At 34.8% G+C, this 22,245-nt stretch overlaps 1 protein-coding gene across 2 annotated transcripts; it reads left to right on the top strand.

Moving 5' to 3' along the window:
* Positions 1–317: 317 nt before the first annotated feature.
* Positions 318–22,026, top strand: LOC117329878. 2 transcript variants are annotated; one of them, XM_033888074.1, is made up of 10 exons: positions 318–939; positions 2,816–2,851; positions 4,355–4,402; positions 10,581–10,686; positions 13,417–15,973; positions 16,723–16,843; positions 16,997–17,123; positions 17,916–18,040; positions 18,339–18,534; positions 19,746–22,026. In XM_033888074.1, the coding sequence occupies exons 4-10, from the start codon at positions 10,674–10,676 to the stop codon at positions 20,084–20,086; spliced, it is 3,480 nt and encodes a 1,159-aa protein (XP_033743965.1). In that variant the 5' UTR covers positions 318–939; positions 2,816–2,851; positions 4,355–4,402; positions 10,581–10,673; the 3' UTR covers positions 20,087–22,026. The 2 variants fall into 2 exon arrangements, with proteins under 2 accessions (XP_033743965.1, XP_033743964.1); XM_033888073.1 differs by lacking the exon at positions 318–939 and having other exon boundaries at positions 1,544–2,851.
* Positions 22,027–22,245: the final 219 nt, after the last annotated feature.

Genomic DNA, 22,245 nt, shown 5'->3' with positions numbered 1-22,245 from the left:
GGAACTTCCGGTGAACTTCCGGTTACAGAAAAATTAAAAAGATGGAGGTTGATGCGGTTACCGACCGCCGCTGTCGGTATCGTACAAGTAAGTGCAACTATACAATTATATGCATTTATATTTATTTTTCGTTTGTTCGTAGACACATCTGCATTTACGCAATTATCTGTATGGATATTATTATAGATCATCGAACCAGATATAGAAAAATACCCTCTCGTCCTGTTTCATTTGTTTGACAGTCCAGGTCGGGACAACGTTATAATTTCTGTACAGTAGGTCCTAGGTCAAGTGATAAGTTAGATTGCGTCGTATAAGGGATGACCTGCACTTTCAGTTCGTTTATTTTATATCTCCTTTAAGGTTGCCTTTCAAAAATAAAGATTTATCAAATTTGTCGAGTCAAAATCCCCCACCATCCCCGTATCTCCCGTGCATTCATTTACGCACCATACAAGTATGTATTTCGTAATTTGTTCGCAGAAATTCTAACTGATTTAAAGAAAATTTCATTTTAAAACTATCACACTACATTCTTATAACCAGATTCAGGGATATATTCATGGCTATTACTTCAAATGGTCTAAAATAAAATTTAAAAAAAAACGCTGACGACGGAATCCTGTCAACTACTGCAACCAATCGGAAAGTTACGATTTGTACAATCAAGTTCAAATTAAACTTGTTTGTACGTGTTCGATGTATCAATCATGGATCATTTCACATCTTGAACATTTTTTAACAACGTATAAGTACATTATAATTGTTATTGCTGATAACAGTTAACACCTGTGTATTTCTCCGATGATTACATTAAAAAATCTAGAGGCATTCCGATGGTAAGCAGCCATTACAAATATGGTGGAAAGCAAAGTTGGTTTGGTAAATAATTAGAAATACTTAGTTTACAACACGCAAATGGCATTGATACATATGCAGGTTAGTAGAAAAATGTCGTATATTTCCATCTATGTATGATTTATAGCTATCACGTTGTAATAAATAATGTCAAACAATATGCTTGAATGCTTAGACTATACCAGAGACTTGTGATATACAAGTCTCTGACTATACTGACCAGTGCTCGAACGGGACCAGTGCTCGAACACTTTGTTTATTTTTGCTTCTCATTTACTAAATCGTACTTTCCGTCCGTATGAGTATAATGGGGTGTAACAGCACTTTCTTACCTCCGGTAGCTTATAGCGATAGCTCTCTATCAAGGACGATAATCCAAATTTGAGCCGACGACAATGGTTATCATATAGTGTACCATCAAATATCATCAAACAAACATCGTTTCCGGAAAGGTTAGCATTCATGGAAAAATCTGTATTTTGAAAGAATTATAGCAAAATACACAATTTAAAAGAAAAGAAATTATTCAAATGTAGATCGGACACCGTTTTTAAAAAAAATATCAAAATGACGGACGAAGACAGATTCTGAGTTGGGTGCGACAGCAGGTACCACTACGATTGTCTACCATCACTTGTCCCAACAAAGGTTGACTTTAGCTTGATTGTCGACGAGTGCCAATGGTTGTGTACCAGATGTAGACAAGAGGAATACGTTTTGACATTTCTAGCAAAATATAAGAGGTATGGGACATCTTTACTCGTCCATGATACTATGATCTGAATCGGAAGATATGCGCACTGGTCCAAAATGTCAGCTTCCGCTGTGTTCCGATCTATTTTTATCCCACGGGATGTTTGATAATCTGAACAATATTTTTTTAAGAAAAGATGTATGTACATTACAATATAACCGACTTTACCACACAAAAAAACTGAAAACAAAAGTTCTATATGGGTGTTCGAGCACTGGTCTGTACTTACGTAAATACCCGCCATTGCACAGGTGTCATGTGACCTGTTGCCAAAAATAAACCAACGTGCAAAAGTCACGGTGATAGGCTTTAAATTACTAACGGTAAGTCTATCCTGTATAATTATATAATCACAATTTAAACTTTAACTTTTCAATAGGTATTGGAAATAAAACAACAAAAAACTATGTTTTGTGTTCGAGCACTGGTCGGATGAGTCTATTCTTGCAGGGACCACAATATTAATGTAAAAGGAATTTTTACTATCGACCTGGACACGGATATCGGAGGCATGTGAAACTCTCTAGCAAAATGTAGCAAGATCAAATGACATATATGCTACCTTACCATAAAACAAATTACATATAGCTAATTCCACATTTTTTCATTAGTTGTGTGTGTACCAGTGATTTTTGGAACTTGAATATATTGTGTGAATCACAGGAATTCCGAGTATCTGCAGATCTCTGGACTTTATCAATATTTTAGAAATTGTGCTATGAACTCATTTGAAAAAATTGTGCGAATATTATTGGTGTCTTTAATTTATGTAACTGATTACAATGATATAATCATACATACCATATATATGTGTGGTACTCAATACCTTCACTGTTCTGACAAGGAAAAAGTTCATGCTACATTGGTCTCAAACTGCCAGATCCTGTATCTCTAGTATTTTACTTCTGTACGTAGCAATGACAGAGGTCCGGTGTTGTCTCTATTTTACTTTAAAATTTACAATCCTATGCTCAAATAGGAACATGGACTTGACATTCCTTTGGAATCGGATATCTAAAATTATGATCCACCTCCTTGGTTTTAACAGTTTTGGCTCTTAGTCTTAGCACCACAAACAAATCTTAAAAGAACAAAGCAGTTGTATGATGCAGTTTAATTCATTATTGACATTATTTATTATTGTATCAATTTTTTTATTGAAAGGTGACTGATTTTAAATGCTTTCATCTGATTACTTTTCAGGAATGCAGAAAAGAAAGAAAAAAGAAAAGGATGAAGGTATGTAGTAAAGTTGAAATGAAAAAAAAGGTTCAAAAATTACATTTTGTGTCCTCAGAGTAATGTCATTTGATTGGTTTGTACATGTATTGAAATCTATGGAATAGTAGTTTAGAAACTATTGAAGTCCTTAGAATGATATCTCATTTGATTGACAAATATAGTGGTATTTCTATTATAACCTTTAAAAAGCACAATGACTGATGAAGCCTCGAGTGACCTATTCTAATCGCCTTTTGTCTGTCGTTGTGCATCATCTGTCTGTAAACAATTTACATTTTTGACTTCGTCTCAGAAAGCTTCCATAGGCAAAGGTCAACCAAACTTGTGAATTATATGGTCCCCAGGCCAGCCACCAGGGGACTGATGGACGGAGCAAAAGGATGTCAAATTGACTGAAATAAAAAAAAAAAATCTTCTATCCAACACCCAAATAGGATAGGATCAAATACTCCATTGAGGGAAGGGTCTTAATGTGTTTTACCAAAATTGTGCATTTCATGACCCTGGGGTCTAGCATTAGCCCCTGGGGCAGGGTAAACTGTAATATAGTTTATATAGGAAAATTGCATTTTCTACTATCAATTGTTGAATTTCTATTGGAATTCAATCTAGCTAGGTTGAAATTATCAGCATAGGATGACAATTTGACATTTTGAAAATATTTGCTTCACTGACCTCGTGGGACTTATGAGCGGGGCCTGAATAGGTAAAAGTTGACTAAAATATTTCGAAATTCAGGTGACTGTTAAGACCCAGGGGCCTCCTGTTAAAATTTTAACAGTTGGAACATGTTGACTATCAATTCTTGGACAGCCAAGAAGATCATATATGAAGTTTATTGATGGCAATGCAATTAACCCATAGTCCTTGGACTGAAGCATTTTTCCCAAGGTGCAATTTTAGCACTTACTGTTTGGACAACAGGAAGTTCAGACATTTTCAAAATGGAGGATTTACTCCTTGGGTTGGATGTGTTGCTTGTTTTCATATTAACTACTTTACTTGCTATTTTGATGGTTATTGCTATAGCATTTTGGAAATGGAATAGACTATTTAACAGATGGGACAGAGGGATAATAGATCAATAATAATGTTGCAAGCCACAAGACTTCATTTTAGTACTCAGTGGGAGTTTATTTTGGTGCTATCTTATTGTTTATATAATAATCACAACTGTTCAATTGTTGTGGAAGACTGCTTCAACAACATGACAATACAGAGAGGACTAAAATTTGTATTTGCAGAAGATTTGGAAGATGTTTTAAAATACTGTACAGATTTGCATATTCAGTGTGCAATATTCATCAACTTATAATTGTGGTTTACATGATAGTAATACCATTGTACCATCAGGCAAGTGATTAGTAATACACACTGAATTTATGTTTGAATAATCAATTTACACATGACTTCACTATGATTTGTGAAAAGGTTTGCAAGTTGAATATATATCAATTCTCATTTTAATAATATCATGTAATTTGCCCCTTTTTTTTCCAGGTGCAGTCGATATCAGAACCAGCAAAATGAGGAAGATCTACAAAAAAGGTTTTAGCACTTTATTAAACATGCAATAATTAGATAGTGTGCATAGAAGTTCCTTCATCTGTGCGTGATACAATACTGCTTTAAACAATGTCCCTTTAACATTGATCATGTGACACAACACCATATATATATTGAAAATTCTGCTGAGCTCACAATCTTTGTATGTCAAACTGTTAAAATGCAAGGTTATTCTTATTAAGGAATTTCTATAACCTTCAGCAGTTTTAAATTGGTAATGAAACAAAAATAAGACCAAAACAAACTGGTAGTTAAGAGAATAAGAATAGATTCAGACATCCTTTTATATATATATGCATATCAGACACTTTAAATTTTAACATTTTCTTTTTTTTATTCAGGAAAAGGGTCTTTTGATGAATTGATGGACTAAGTTGAAAAATTTAAGCACACACATGGTGTGAATTTTATTCTTTTAAGTATAACAGTTCTATTTTGTGTACAAATGGTCACAAATATTCATACTGTTTCAAGTTATTTACCTATCATAGTCCATAAAAATCATTACTGACCTATATTAGTTATTCTCTTGCAAAAGAAATCTCACATTGTGGTCAATTTCTTTATTGACTGTGGGCCATATTGCCCATTAGCACATATTTTAATATACAAAGTCGTAATATACGTGAACAGCAATAGAAATTACAAAGTGGAGAACGAGTTCAGAGTTTGTACATATAGCCAGGATCTTATTGGCTTCGAAAATAAGATTTGCATATACAATTCACTGACATAAGTTATATTAAATATAAAAGTCTATACTTAGTCAAATCATGTACTATTGGTTACATATAATATTGATATAATAACAGTATATTAAAAGCTATGTATTTGATCCAAATGAATGATCTCAACGGTGAGGGAGATGCGAGAGTGGTTGGGGATACCCCTACCAGAAACTCGCACATCCCCCGTTGAGATCAGGCAGATCTGATTGTATGGTGAAATACTTATGTGTATCAAGTTAAAATATATGGAGCGAATGTAGGGGAAAGTGAACAAGTTAAAGACATGCGGCTCGAATCTTATTAGCTTCGAAAATAAATTTGCCTAAACGAGTTAGCTGTTTGATATTATTTACATTCAATAGCTGTATCAATTTAAACATTGAAGGTTTCTGCCAGTAATATTTTTTAATGAGACGACGTCTTAAGTTATTGTACATGTTACATTTCAATATAAAATGGTATTCATCCTCTACTTCAGTCGTTGACTTACAAATTATACAATATCTCTTATGTCGATCAATATTCTTGTAGCGGCCGGTTTCGATTGCTAAAGAATGCGCAGACATACGAATTTTCGATAAACATATTCTGTAATTCATAGGTATATATTTTGTTAAGTAAAATTGAATGGAAAAATTGTCCACAATATACTGATATAAAAAGCATTTAGAAGACTTTTCTAAGAGATCTCTTAAATATTGCCTAGCTTGATCAAAAATTCTTTGACGTATACAAGATAAAGTAGCTTTAGAATTATGTGATGATTGGCAGAGCCATACATCACCAAAACCTAAGGAGCAAAGCAGATCCTTTACACATTGTACCCAATTAAAACATGACCCAGTGTTCTTAGTTAACAAAAAGTTGTACGCAGTATTTAAAATACAATTTTTCGTGTCAAGTAGTTTGAACCAGTATTTTATTATCCTATATCTCCTTGTGTATTCTAAAGGGAAACGGCCAAGTTCCCAGTATACCATTGCATTATTTGTAGATTTTTTAACTTTAAGTAATCTCTTACAAAAATGTAAATGGACCTGTTCAATGTCTAACCCTTTGGTCGACCCCCAAACTTCACATGAATAGAATAAAATGCTACTTACATAGGTGTCAAACATACTCAGCATGGTTTTACAATTAAGATTCATGTTTACACATTTAGAAAACAAAGCAAACATAGCTTTACGTCCTTGGTCAGACAATTTTTTTTGTACATTCGTGAATTTATTATTGTATCTAAAGTTTACGCCAAGATAGGAGAAATCGTCAACACAATCAAGTTTTTTCTCGCGGTAAGACCATATTTCACAGTTACGGATTTTCCCGCCTTTACGGAAAACCATAACTTTTGTTTTCTCAATATTGACTGTTAGTTTCCATTTGTCACAATAAGTTGCGAGATTATTTAATAATTCCTGTAAGCCTTCGACAGTTTCAGAGAACAAGACTAAATCGTCAGCATACAGCATCAGAAATAAGCTTAATTCGCCAAAATCGTAATTTTGGTTACATTTCGATATAAAAAAAGATTCAAAATCATTTACGTACATGGAAAATAATATCGGCGACAAAGTTTCGCCTTGCATTAAACCAATATCGTTTGGGAAAAAATCAGATAAACAACCTTTAAATTTGACACAAGATTTAACATTGTTATAAATTGATTTAATTATTTGAAGAAGCTTGCCCCTGACACCTAATTTCGAGAGTTTATACCATAAATTAATTCTGTTCACATAGTCAAACGCCTTGCGAAAGTCGACAAAGCAACAATACAAACGTTTATTTTCACTTAAGGATTTAGTAATAATAGAGTGTAAGGCAAAAATCGCATCTACAGTGCTTAATCCACTACGAAATCCAAATTGTGCATCTGTAATTGTCTCATAAGTTTCGGACCAACGTATCAATCTTAAATTCAGAATGGACGTAAATAATTTGCCCAAACAACTTAGCAAGCTGATACCTCTAAAATTGTTGGGATCAGTTTTTACACCTTTTTTATGAACAGGAGTTATTATTGCCACAGACCACTCGGTTGGGAAGTAACCAGAGTTCAAAATTGAATTAAAAAGTGTACATAAAACAGGCATAATTATTTCTTTTCCAACTAAAAAACATTCGTTCAAAATTCCATCTATTCCATGTGACTTGCCATGATTTAAATTATTAATAGCCTTCTTAATTTCATCAATACTAATTGGACTGTCTAATTCCTCATATAATGGGACAGTATTTTCTTCAGAATCGTGATTACAAAAGGTACCAGTTTCATCACCATCATTGGTGGCTAAACCTTTGAAATGTTCAAACAATGTACTGATATTCATTTCTGGACCTGATGACTTGGAAGATGAAAACTTTTTATAGAACTGTTTTGGGTTGTACTTCCTTAGGTATTCAAGCATATCCCCTTCAAATCTAATATACATCCTTTTCTTTGTAAGTTCGGCTAATTTATATAACCTTTTCTTATCAATTAATATTTTATGATTATTTATGGATTTACATCTATTGAAAATATTCAATGCGTTTTTATAATTGTAAAACATTTTTTTTAACTCTGTGTCAAACCAGGGTTTGTCCTCGCACACGTGTGAACCTCTAGTTCGGTTCGTCTGGTCCTGCCCTGTTGCACCTTTGGTGTGTGTATCGCACGTACGAGTAGTCAGAGTAAACGGGCGCATCGTCCGGGTGAATTCGTCGGTAAAGCGACTTACACAGGAATCGATTGAATGTTGAGTGACCTCACCCGAAATTACAACGGACGCGTTAATATTATCAAGATTACTAGTAAGGTTATCTAAGAACTGACCACTATGTTCCTCATTCCAGCGATAATTCGGGATTTTTTTGTGTTCGGTTGATTCCGCATACGCGGTGTCGCGCTCGTCCAATGAGAATCGTGTAGACAATTCCAGGTGCAAGGGGGCGTGGTCAGACAAAACATTGAAATTACACACTATGAATTTTTTAACTAAGTTTATAAGGCATGGGTTTAAAATCAAATAGTCAATAACACTCATACCATTATGACCACAATATGTATAATCATTAGAATAACCGTCTACATCTCTACCGTTAAATATGCGTATTCCAGTAGATTTACATAAATCAATTAACCGATTGCCAAACTGGTTAACAGTGTCGTCAGGGTTGGACCGTGTACAATATTCATCGTCAGGGATGTAGTGGAACATATTAGAGAGTTGCCTCTCTAAACTGGCATGGATATTATCATTTTGAACAAAATCAGATTTTGTGCCTGTGCGGCTATTAAAGTCGCCGATTAACATAAGTTTACCTTCGCTACTATAGCGATTAATACAAGCTTCAAGCTCAAAAAATAAATCACAGTTATATATGCTGTAAAAAATAGAATTTGCGGGTGGTATGTACACGCCCGCTAAATAGACATCCTCAGTTTCTAGTAATAAACATTTATCTATCTTCAGCCATACAATCGAATCGTGAATTATGTCACAAACAGAAATATGTTGTTTCAATTTAGAATCAATTAAGACTACAATACCGCCACCTTGAGTAGTATTGGTAAGTTTCCTAGGTACCACATGGGAGTCGAAACCATCAATATCAATTTGATAATCGTTTGGAATCCAACATTCAGTAAGGATGATTATATCATATGTTTTCAAAAATAATTGTAAACTAATAGATTGTAATTTTCTGTCCAAACCACCATTTATGTTCCATGATAACAGGCTAATGCCGGTACATAATGACTGTGATATAGAGTCTGGGTTTGACTCATACTCCACGTTGTCCTATTTACGAACGTTTTTGGGGGCACCCTTGGTAGGTACACGGACGGACTGGACGGACGAATCGGGATCCTTGTAAAGGTCACCATTTATGTACAATTTGTCTTTCACAAACACTGCCCTTTTCTTTTCGCCACGTGCTTGTTTCCAGATTGGCCATAGTTTCTTCCTGGTTTCCTGGATCTCCTTGGGATACTGGTCCGATATGAAAACGTCACTCCCCTTCAATTTTTTAGAGTTTTTTTTCACTCTCTCTTTCTGCTGAAACTGATTAAATTTGGCTACTATGGGTCTGATCTTACCCGTCGTCTTAGGACCAATCCTGTGCGCTCTGTCAATGAGTAGATCTTCAGTAAAGTCCATCTTATCAACCGCTAAGGATTTGATTTTTTGGATACAATCCTCATTTGGTTCACGTACTTGGGCCCCTGTAACAACATCCGTTCGATCAACATAATCAGGACCATCTTCTTCCTTAACACCAAAAAATAGCAAGTTGTCCCTCATTGAACGACATTTAAGATCCATGATGTCATCATTTGCACGGTCAAGACTCCGTTGAATTTGGCCGAGGTCGGCATAATTTTGACGATTATCTTCAAACTGTTTGTTGATAAAAGCTTGAGAACCCTCAATATCGTCCAATCGTACCTTAAAGTTTTTAACATCCTCGTGGAGTTCACGGAAAACTTTCTCAAGAGAGTCCAGCTTAGATAATTTGCCTGTCAATGCATCCACTTTCGATATTAAAGGTGTAATAAGAGAAAGTGCCCAAGCGGGGGGGTTGTCCATAGATGGCGGCGGGGTGTGGGGTTGACTGGCTGGAGTCATCGGTGTAGGAGACGCCATATTGTTATAAAACATGTTCTGAGGCTGGCCGTTATTCATATAGGGTTGTCCATTATACCATTGATTACTTTGTGGTTGAAACATAGGGCCCGGGCTGGGGGCCGGAGGTGGACACGACATATTGGTATTACACGTGTACACGTTAGCACTGTTCATGCATGGATTACCACTACATGCAGTACTGCTCACCTGTGGGTCGTCACTTTCGCTGGCTTTTTTAGCATTTGTACCCTTGACACGTTTCTTCGGAGGCATAGTAATTAGTTACAGATTTATATCTACTCCAACATGGTATACAACACCAAAAAACGTTCATAACTCGTAGAATAAGACCGTGCATATCGGAGCTCCGACATGCACGTCCGCACTGTCTCACGCCGGAAGTCGATCCTTCAATTTCAACTCACCAATTAAACACGAGTGATTTGGAACACTGTTTGGCGAACATTTATAGAAATATGGACATGCCTAGCATAGCTAATAGCAATCAGTGCTGTCATTGTGGTCTTGGAGCAATTAGCCACAAGAAACCTCAAAATGGCCCGGAGTGTTTACAGGGCAGTAAGCCTAGACTAGCAAACACATATTCTTCATTCATTGACATTCTGAACAGATTTTGAAAATGTTGAAGTGTAACCTATTAAACAAGGAAGTTGTGAAACTCTATTTTAAGATACTGAAACAATTAAATAAGTTAGTTTGTTTTGAAATAGTGTGGCATTGTTGAAATTCTGTATCTGGCTGTTGTTAATTCATGCAAATTATTTGTAAATTAATTCTCTGTGTTTCTTTGACCACCAGGAGATCAGGTTCTTTGTGCTATGGACATGGGAATATGGTGGCCGGGATATATTGATTCTGAAGGCGGCAGTCAACTGATCATTGGCTTTTGGGATGAACTTGAAACGTATGTATATATCGTGCTTAATCATGTACAATTGGAATGTATTAAAAAGTTGAACAAAATTTATCATATATATATATATATGCATGAATGGATGCTATGTAGTGTTGGTATTGTTACACTTACGAAATTAATTAGTATGGTTGCATGAGATTAACATAAGAAAATAATCAATAATTACTTTGCCATTCTTTAATACAGAGTTACAAGATCAGTTTCAGGGCTTAAAGAATTCGACATGAATTCTCCCCTGATATCATCCAGCATAAGTAAATATACATACTGATTTGTTAAATAGTTGTTGTTCTGTTGTTTTAATGTTGCATTTGAGTTATAAACCTTCCTGTTAAAATGATATTCTGCACTAGTTGGGATTCCATTTTATGCTTTTATGATAATTGCTTAAAAGCATCAAATTTTCTTCTGGAAATCAATCAAATCATACATCTCAATTTACGATATATTAAAAAAACATACTATTTTATTTGCGGAATTTTTTTATAGACCTATAGATTGACTTAAAAATGTGACCAAGATTGCGTCATACCTTGTACTAAGATCTGAAACTTGTGAAATGATTGTGTACATTTTAAAATTTGATACCTAAGCAAAGAAATTGCAGACCCATTAGAAATTAAGTGAACAGCTTATATCAACATTTGTATTTACCCACCACTTGCATAAAGTACATGATCCAGTGAGCTTTTAGCTCTGGATTTTTCTATACTCTATATTTAGACAGCTTTATTTCATTTCTGATACAGCAATAAGAAGAGATATTTTGATGCTGATGATAGTTTTAAAAGTTTTTTGTTTTTGTTTTTTTTTTAACAAAAAAACAGATTCTTAAAAGGTACAGAAGAACCAGAAATCTATTGAACTTGTGCAGAATATCCCTTAAATGTTGAAAATACAGTAGTTTTTTTCCTACTGTGCAGCATACTCTCAATCTTAGACCACTGTATGTATATATTATATATATAGGATCTAGTAAGTAATTGTGACGGTATGGTCCAACATGGGTACTGGATCTGAGCAAACAGAATTTCGCTGGATGTGTATTGTAAAAAAAAATAGATAAATAGTCTAGTTTACAATACAGACACAAGGCAGTCTGCCCCTTTCTCAAGACACAAGTAAATAAATAACGAAACGATCACATACATATACAGCATGAAACATTATAACACACACAGTGTAAACAATCAACGAGCGATATCGTTGTGTTTGTGTTAATGATCCCTTCGGTCGATAATCGTTCGCCGAAAGCCTATTAGTTATAAATATTATTAAAACATCTGTTGTTCAGATGTGTATAAATAGATGAATAAATAGTCGAAAAAGGTTGATAAACACGCAGCGCACGTAGAAATGGTGTAATGGCGGAGGATGCTGTGTGGCGAATGTTTTTTTTTTTTTTTACCTTTTGTTTTTGTTATGTTTGAGTCATGCACAGAAATTTGACAAAACAAATATATCTGTTTTGATATTTAATATTTTAATGAATATAGCTGGATTTCAATTTTAAAAAAATATAGAAGAATCTTCCAAAAAATATTTATTATTATGAACCCAAAATTCGTGTGTGGTAAAAAAATGAAAACAATGTCAAATGCAGGGCTTATATATGAAGAATTAACAATTCAATTGTGGTAGAAACTGATAACATGTAAAACGGTTGGAAAGTTACTTATTTTACTCTATTAATTTTCAAGCATTTCAAAAATTCTTATTTCAGCCTTTGTACCATGATGCCTCATTTTAATTTTGCAAATGTACTGGCAGGAAATAATAATGTATAGCAAGTATAGCAACAACTCCACAATATAAAAGACACTGTATATAATTGGTCATATACATGAACAGCTCTACAGATCATTGCATGCATGTTTTAACAATTTAGGTTGGCAAATAATCAATATTTATGGATTTAAATCGTCAGCTATCTAATATCAGTATTGTATGGGTTGTTTAATGGTTAGTATTATATTTTTGGAAATTGTATTGTGATTGCTCGGAACATTTTTTCCATTTTGTTATTGTTTAAAATTATTAAACTGTATAGTTCAGATATAATCTATACACTGACCAAATATTTTCATGTAAAAGGAATCATCACACAGATTTTAAGAAATTCATATGAAACTGTGTAAAGCATTATTAATTAATGAATTTGAAAGAAAAAGAAAATACCAATCGTGATAATTCACATGAGTTTGTGTAGCACAGTGTTTGTTTGCTATATTATATATGCAATACATTGTGTTAATCCGCGCTCCGCATTGTTGGTGCTTAGAATCTTATTACAAAAGAACCCTAATACCACATTTGTACGCAACATCTCTAGAAATTTCTACTGAAAGAAATATTTGCCATGGAATGTATTATGATTTTTTTACTTGAAACTAACATGTTGTTTTTTTGGCTGTGAATGCCCCAGAATAAGCAATCAGTAGGCTTTATATCTCACAAGTGTCTGGGTAAATTTGTTAAATATGAGATGTTTTGTTCGTGTAAAATGAGCTACAGATGTATTATATGTTGCAACATAGTCGTCATTTAACATTGGTTAAAGTTTCTAAAAATCTTCAGATAGAGATGCGGTTAGAAATATCCATAAAGCTTGAGAAGAAACCACAATGTTTTTGAATAGATATCTTGTAAATTGCATAATTCCCAGGTGCCCCATTTTACTCTTGTTTGATGATTATTCCAAATCATTTTTTTTTTCAGGCAAATTAACAAAGAAGAAAAGAACAGAGCTTTTAAAAAAGTACAAAGATGATATCCAAAAGTGCCTTTGCCACCATGCTAGTGGTGTATCTTTAGCTGAACCTACAGTTGAACCCACAGAGAACATCGATGAACCCACAGAGGACATGGCTGAACCAACAAATGAACCCACAGAGGACGTCACTGAACCTACAGCTGAACCCGTAAAGGACGCCACTGAACCAACAGCAGAACCAACAAAGGATGTCACTGAACCTACAGCTGAACCCACAGAGAACATCGATGAACCCACAGAGGACATGGCTGAACCAACAGATGAACCCACAGAGGACGTCACTGAACCTACAGCTGAACCCGTAAAGGACGCCACTGAACCAACAGCAGAACCAACAAAGGACGTCACTGAACCTACAGCTGAACCCGTAAAGGACGCCACTGAACCAACAGCAGAACCAACAAAGGACGTCACTGAACCTACAGCAGAACGCACAGAGGACATCATTGAACCAACAGATGAACCCACAACGGATGCCACTGAACCTACAGCTGAACCCACAGAGAACATCACTGAACCAGCAGATGAACACACAGAGGATTTCACTGAACCAACAGATGAAACCACAGAGGACATCGCTGAAGCCACAACGGACGCCACTGAACCTACAGCTGAACCCACAGAGAACATCACTGAACCAGCAGATGAACACACAGAGGATTTCGCTGAACCAACAGATGAACCCACAGAGAACATAACTGAACCCAAAGAGGACGTCGCTATACCTATAGCAGAACCAACAAAGGACATCACTGAACTTACAGTTGAACCCACTAAGGATGCCACTGAACCAACAACGGAATCCACAAAGGACATCACTGTACTTGCATTTGAACCTTTAGCTGAATCTACAGTGGGCATCAATCAAGCCTCAGACTACATCTATGAACCTTTATGGAACATAACTGAACTTACAGAGGATGTCTCTAGTCATTATGATTCCGATAATGACCCAGAGTATGTGCCTGACAGTGACAGTGAAATTTCTGAGGTGTATGAATATGATGTTCCAGATATCTCGAGCTTTCTTGAAAAAAGTGAAGATGAAGAATCAAATATGGATCTATCTTCCATTTGCAAAAGCAAAATAGGGAAAAACGTTTCAGATTTTCCAGTATCGGCAAACAGCTTCACCAGTCTAACCCAAAGAAAGAACAGAACTGATGACCAGGAAGGATGCATCATAATTGAATTTGAACATGATGAAACAGCAGCATCAGAAAAGATTCCACCAGCTGAAAGTCAGCTTAAAGAAGAAGACCGTTTGTATGACATTAATTTCCCAGAAATGTTCATCAAAAAGTATGAAAAGAAAGCGGAAACAAAACATGGAAGACCATATGACAGACGACATTCGTGCTACTACTGTGGAAAGCTTAAAACTAACATCCAAACACATCTTGAACATGCACACAGAATAAAGGAGGAAGTAAAGACTTTCATTAAAATGAAGCAGGAAATAGGAGAAACCTTGGATGCCACAAAGAAGAAGGTGTTGAATGCACAATTACATCGATTACAGACTGTTATAAGAAATAAAGGAAATCACATGCACAATGAAAAGGTATGGAAGCAGAAACAGGGAGAAATTCTACTAGCAAGACGACCTCTGGCATTTGACTGTTCAAAATATGGTCCTTGTCCAAAATGCAAGGAGTGGATTATTTTAGAAAACATTACAAAACACCAGCATACCTGTGTAGCAAATGAAGTTTCCACACAGAAACCAAATGGTGATCATGAGTTTGAAGAAGCAGTCAGCAAAGGAGCAACCATAGTACAGATGAAAGTCTTGAAGGGACAACTTACCACACACCCATCAAAAAAGATTGTGAAGGAGGTGTTTCCATCAATGACTAGAGATGATGTTACAGAGTGTGCACAAAACGATAAATTGATAGTAGCACTAGGAGAAATATGGCTCATGAAAAATGTAGGAAACCGCCTGCGTAGAAGAAATATCACAAGTTTTCGAATGCGTCTTGCTGGGAGACTATTGTTACTGATCAGGGATAAATTACAATTAAAGGAGTCGACAATGAGCAGTGTTCTGATACCCAAAAACTTTGATCTTATTGTTGAGAGTACATTGGATGTTTGCAAAGAGAATCAGGAGAAAGAGCTACAGAATCCTAGTTCCGCTATCAAATTAGGATATGACTTGTCCCGTCTTGCCTCCTTGAAGTTGGGATTCAGTATCAAAGCCAGTGATGAGAAACTTAAACAAGAAGCAACAGATTTTCTGCGTCTGATGCAGCTAGAATGGAGTGTTAAAGTAACAAAACTTGCCCGAGTCACACTTGAAGAAAGACGTTTCAACAAAGAAAAAGAATTGCCACATCCAGAAGACATTGCACATTTGGCAACTTACATGGTAGAAGCGCTGAAAACTCTTGATTTGTCTGAACCTAATGAAGCAATATTCAGAGAGGCAGTAATTCTGACACAGGCTAGGTTGCTTTTGTACAACCGGCGACGTCCTGGGGAGTTAGAGAGCTTGAGGTACATGTAAATATTTATTTGAAACCTTTTTACCTGTAAAATCAGCTACTATATATAAGGGCGATCACATACCATTATGCTTGCTGTACATATCTCTCTTATATAATTATAGTTGTTACTATTTTGGAATAATAGTATATTTATATAACTTTCAAACATCATCACTGCCATGATTCAGTTTTTTCTCAAAGATAGTGATTTATATCCTATAAATAGTTAACATATCTATGCAAGATTGTTGGAACAGCCACGATGGAGGTGAAAAGTTTGAGTCTTTGCACCATCATTAACAAATTAGATAAACATATCCTACAAGGAGGGGATCAAGTCTCAAACTCTTAACTGAAAGTAGAGAGTGTGCTTATAATTATTGGAAGACAATAAGCATTGCTACTGAAGTGTAATGGACTTGTATGAGCTTATTACCAGATACTGAATTTTTACCAGATAATCGCATAGTAATCTGGCATACCTGGCTTGCTTTCATTGAAACATGATGAACGTCAGAAATGGTATTGTTACTAAAAGACAACTCACAGATTTTTGTTTTAAATACTTGAATACCGGGTATGTTTTGTCTTAGAAATTTTATAGAATTATACTAGTACTGAAATATTCTTGATCAAGAAGAGGTTTGAGAGTTTTGATTGTTGTAAAATTAGATATTTTAACTTGTAGTGTGTAAAGACTGGCAAGCAAGGATAGACCAAATACACCTTATCTAATGTGTAGTATCTTTATGTCTTCAGAATAGATACCTACCTGTCAAGAGCCGATCTAGATGAAACGGACCTTTCTATGCGGCAGTCCCTTTCAGATTTTGAGAAAAAATTGCTGAAAACACAAGATCTGGTAGAGATTCGTGGCAAAGTAAGTCTATCAAAATCAGCCACACAATCCGTTATGTGGATTTAATAACATGTTATCTTAATTAGCATTATAATGTAATAGTTTATTGTATTGTATTGAAGTTTTGTGAATTTTATAGAATTGACACGTAAAACTTTGCTTTGCTTTTTTCAGACTGGAAGAGGTGTTCCTGTTCTTATTCCACTAGAAACACAGAGGGTGCTGGAATTTCTCTCCAACAAGGCCTCCAGAGATAAAGGTGGAATAAAAGCAGAAAATCCCTACATGTTCGCGAATAAGAGTAAGCATATTACAGAATAGTTTAGGTTACAATTCAATATGACAAAAACAGCAGTGGGTGTCATGATATTCCCAATTCACTGCAAATTGAAATACAAAAACAATACACACATTTATATCCAACCATTGTTTTCTAATTTTTGGTTAAAGCCGCAATATATGTAACTCTTAAGATTTTTTCATGATTCAGAAAAAATCTGTAAACAAATAAAATCCAGTTGATAATCATGCAAAAATAAGAGACAAAAACAAAGTAAAGATGGGTGGTAGCTATAAGAAAACATTTAACAGAAAATTCCAAAGTAATGTAAAATAATTTAGGTGGGTCCCACTAAAACAACAAACCGAAGTTGACGTCATAGTCTGCACCGGCTGACACGAAGTCCATATTTTGTGTTTTCAACGTTTGTTACATTTGTTGTATCCATACCATAGATAATGAAAAAAATAACACAAAATGATGCCCGGAATGAAAGTCTTTTTGCTAAAAATGTTAAATTTCGAACCAGAAGTCCACTTCCACCAGATTTACTTTCACTTTGTATTCAACAACACAGAAGAGTTCCAAAATAGAGGAGCGCGCTAGTTTTAACTGCTGTTATACCAATACTCAAATAAGAAATGATCTTAAATATGGATGATATAACTTAATTTAGATCATATCTATAAATGTTAGCAATATCTGGACACTTAAATTTTCACGTCTAGTTACGTATATTCGGGCTTTAATATTTCAGCAAAAACAAAATGAAGTTTGTATTTTTATTCACTATTTACACTTTTTGTGAACCAGGCTCTGGTGTTGTAAGAGCTGGGGACAGCTTAAATGAGGTGAAAGAAAGGCTGGGAGCAAAACTTAAGTACCCCAAGAGGATATTGGCAACAAACCTGAGGAAGCACACAGCAACTATTGCACAGGTATTGTAAAAACTGTCCAGAATAATGTTGGACTGAAAGGAGAAAACAATTTAGTATAAAAACATTGCATTGTAGTACATACTTTCGACTTTGATTTTTTTGGTAAACCTTGTTATTGTTTTAGCATCACCAATGTCAACATTTTTGCATTTCTAAGGTAATTCTGAGTATAACTCTAAAGTTTTGCTTTATAATATATTAATGCTGACTAAGTAGGTAGCGTCTTAAATTTCTAGACCATTAGATAAACAGATGGGGTGCTGTGTACATGTTTTTATTTGTTGTCTTTGTATTCCAGGTGTTGAGTTTAAATGAACACGAAATGAAGTGGCTATGCAACCATTTAGGGCATACTCGCCGTGTGCATGATCAGTATTACCGACAAACCTCGGGATTGATAGAAAGAATTGATATTGCTAAGCTTATGATTATGCAGGAGCATAATTTGGTGGCAAAATGTAACCAGAAGAGCCTGTCAGAAATTCAATTTGATGGTACGATTATATTTCTATATCACCTTTAACTCCAGGAAGGCATGGTATAAATATTTCTATTCAAATGGAGAGGTTGTGGGCAATTGTAGTTTAGCCTATGAAAATGTCACTGAGACTATTGTTCCAGCAGTGATGGAGGCATTATAAGTTTTGCATTTAGATCCTGTGCTCAAAAAGTGTGTGTAAGTAAAAAGTACCTGACACTCTTTTGGAATACAATATTTAAAATTATGAAACAGTTGCTGTTGCATCTCATTATCTAGATTTGGACTTTTTTTTTTACCATTTTCAGCTGCCTCCTAGTTTTTAGCAGTTTTGGCTCTTAGCATCACTGATAAATATTAAAGAGACAAATAGTTATGTTTACATTCACTTGTCACAATTACTATAAAAACTAACCAAGCCGAAATGAAGTCTATAGTGATATAATTGACATCCCAAATGTGACCATTATGACGTCACTAATTTTGACGTGGACACGTCAACTGATCACCGTCAAAATGGCTGTTCCGTCTTGTGGATTAAATCATCGTTGATAAATGGTTTTCTTGGTCTAACCTCAACAAATTTAAAGCAGAGACCCCAAAATGAGTACATAATGTAAATGTAAGTATTAAACTATATTTTTATGAAATCTATTGTCTATATAGATGACGGAGTTTTGCAGAAAATCTATTCATAATGCGCTAGCGTGCTGTATGAAGATTGTGTGCAAAGCTTTGGCATCTATATAGACCATAGATTTCATAAAAATATAGTGTAATGCTTAAGTAGAAAAGATGGGAAATTTATAAAGGTATATGTCATCATTGGATATGTTCAGGTGGTGTCAAATATTAAGTCATTAGGTACTGGAGTACACATGGTACCAGATGATAGTCATAAGTGCTTCTCCTTAATGCCATACTCTTTCTTTGCTAAGTTGTGTGAGTAAATGGAATTCGGTTTTGTGGAGATATTCATTCCATGAAGCCATTTTTACATAAAAATGTGTTTCCTGACATCATAGGTCCTCTCTTTACATAAGGTAGTTAAGGTATGTATAAATGTTGTTAAATCACTAATGCTACACATTGATTAATGGAATAGAATCATAAGTGGTCTAAAGACAACAGTAAAGGGTTTTTTTTCTAATGAGTTGTGCAGAGAAATGTTAGACACTTGTTTTTAGCTGGCTGTATGACTTGTCTTTATCATGCTTTTTCTTTCAGAGCTCCTGGTAGATGAGACAAGTGGCGGGGACCAGGAAACTGATCCACTTACAGTCAGCTTTGAAGAAATAATTAAGATTGATGATGGTAGTATGGGCAAATGCAACAAAAATGGAAAACCAGTTAACAGGGTAAAGTGGTCCAAGGAAGAAGAGGAAGAAATAATGCGGTATTTTAAGAAATACTTCCACAGAGAGGTGAATAAAACTTGCCCGAGTCAACATGATTGCAAGGCAGCCGTTGCCTTTAGTGAGGAAAATGGTGGCCAACTTCAGAAAAGGTCCTGGGAAACCATCAAAAAAAAAGTTTCCCGCATGCTCAAATCCAAGGTTTTAGCTTAAGAAGTCTATTGCTACTGGTCACTGTCTGACATTTTAGCTAAAATTTTAACTACAATGAACTGTGTACATTTATAGATGATGTCACTTACCATTTTCATTGTGTTGGATAGTTGCGGTCTAGTTGGCCTGATGTTCTTTTTAAGATAGAAATTACTAAGATTTTAGATTTAAGGTTTAAGATTAGTAGATACAATTTTTGGACACTGGTCCACAATAGTGATATCCTTGAGATTATCATGTTCAAACTATCCAAGTATTCTAAGAAATACTTTCACAGAGGGGTGAACAAAACTTGCCCGAGTCATTATGATTGCAAGGCAGCCATTGCCTGTAGTGAGAAAAATGGTGGCCAACTTCAGAAAAGGTCCTGGGAAACCATCAAAAAAAAGTTTCCCGCATGCTCAAATCCAAGGTTTTAGCTTAAGAAGTCTATTGCTACTGGTCACTTTCTGACATTTTAGCTATAATTTTAACTACAATGAACTGTGTACATTTATAGCTGATGTCATTTACCATTTTCGTTGTGTTGGATAGTTGCGGTCTAGTTGGCCTGATGTTCTTTTTAAGATAGAAATTACTAAGATTTTAGATTTAAGGTTTAAGATTAGTAGATACAATTTTTGGACACTGGTCCACAATAGTGATATCCTTGAGATTATCATGTTCAAACTATCCCAAGTATTCTAAGAAATACTTTCACAGAGGGGTGAACAAAACTTGCCAGAGTCATTATGATTGCAAGGCAGCCATTGCCTGTAGTGAGAAAAATGGTGGCCAACTTCAGAAAAGGTCCTGGGAAACCATCAAAAAAAAGTTTCCCGCATGCTCAAATCCAAGGTTTTAGCTTAAGAAGTCTATTGCTACTGGTCACTGTCTGACATTTTAGCTATAATTTTAACTACAATGAACTGTGTACATTTATAGCTGATGTCATTTACCATTTTCGTTGTGTTGGATAGTTGCGGTCTAATTGGCTTGAAGTTCTTTTTAAGGCTGACGGAAGGTCAAAATCACTGATGAATATTTTATGACATTATAAAGCAAAGTTGATCATAATTTAATAAGGAGTCGACTGATTAAGGTCAAGGTTACTGGGTCAATTGTCCAGGTCAGTATATTGCCACTAAGATGGAACCCATGCTGACCTGTCGGTGTTCGGGTACCCATAGAAATTAATTCAAACTTTGTTAAAACTTTCAACATGGAATGGCATTTTGATGGTAAGAACTGACTTAAAATTTACCACAAGGGGCCATAGTTCAGGGCCAAACATAGTCAAAGAGGAGATAAAACTTTTACAATTTCCTAGTTAAGACCCAGAGCCGCTAGAATCAAATAAATACTTTTTTGTTGTTGTTGTTGTTCATGTTTTAAAAACTAACAAAAAACAAATCTATCTGTATCAATGTATCAGAACTCGGTGACTGGTAAGGCCTATGGGTCTCCTGTTTTTATTTACTTTAAAATAATGCATTGTACTAATTTCATTTTTAAAAAAAACCCTGAAAAAAGAATTCATTAGAAATTATATTGCCTCTATATTATATTGAATACCTGTTCAGCACATGTAGCATGTTTGCTGATTAAGTTATATTTCTTTGTTTAATAAGTAATGATATTCCCTTTATGTTTTTAACTTGAAGCAAAAGAGTCATAAAAGTGAATAGAAAATTTCAAGTAATGCAATTTTGTCTTATCAAATCATGCATTACAGATGAGATAGAATCTGAAAACAAAAACAAAGTTCTTATTTATTTTTGCTTTTGCTTTGAATAACTATTCACATGAATGGTATTTTGTTGATAAAGAAATGAACAAGCTTAAAAAATCATAATGAATTTGATTTCTGGTTTATCATGCATTAATTACCTTGGCCTTATTTTGAATAAAATGTGAAATAAACATTTGCATCGTCTGGAATAAAATGTGATTGAGTAATAGATGTTTGTTTGTTTTTTATTGATTTATAATATCCTATTATTGTATCTTGTAAAATGTTTGTTGTGCAGAATGATGCACTACCTTTGTTGGTATACATGAACTGCAAAAATTAATAAATCATATTTTTCTTCAAAGAATAATGCTATATGAAAAGATAAAAAAAAATGATGCGGTATGTTTTTGATGAAAAACTTATTCTATCAACAAGATTCAAGGCT

Source organism: Pecten maximus, chromosome 6 (genome assembly GCF_902652985.1).
Source record: "Pecten maximus chromosome 6, xPecMax1.1, whole genome shotgun sequence".
NCBI classification, from domain to species: Eukaryota; Metazoa; Mollusca; class Bivalvia; order Pectinida; family Pectinidae; genus Pecten; species Pecten maximus.
Note: the sequence above shows the minus strand (reverse complement) of the source record. Positions and strands in the feature narration are given on the sequence as shown.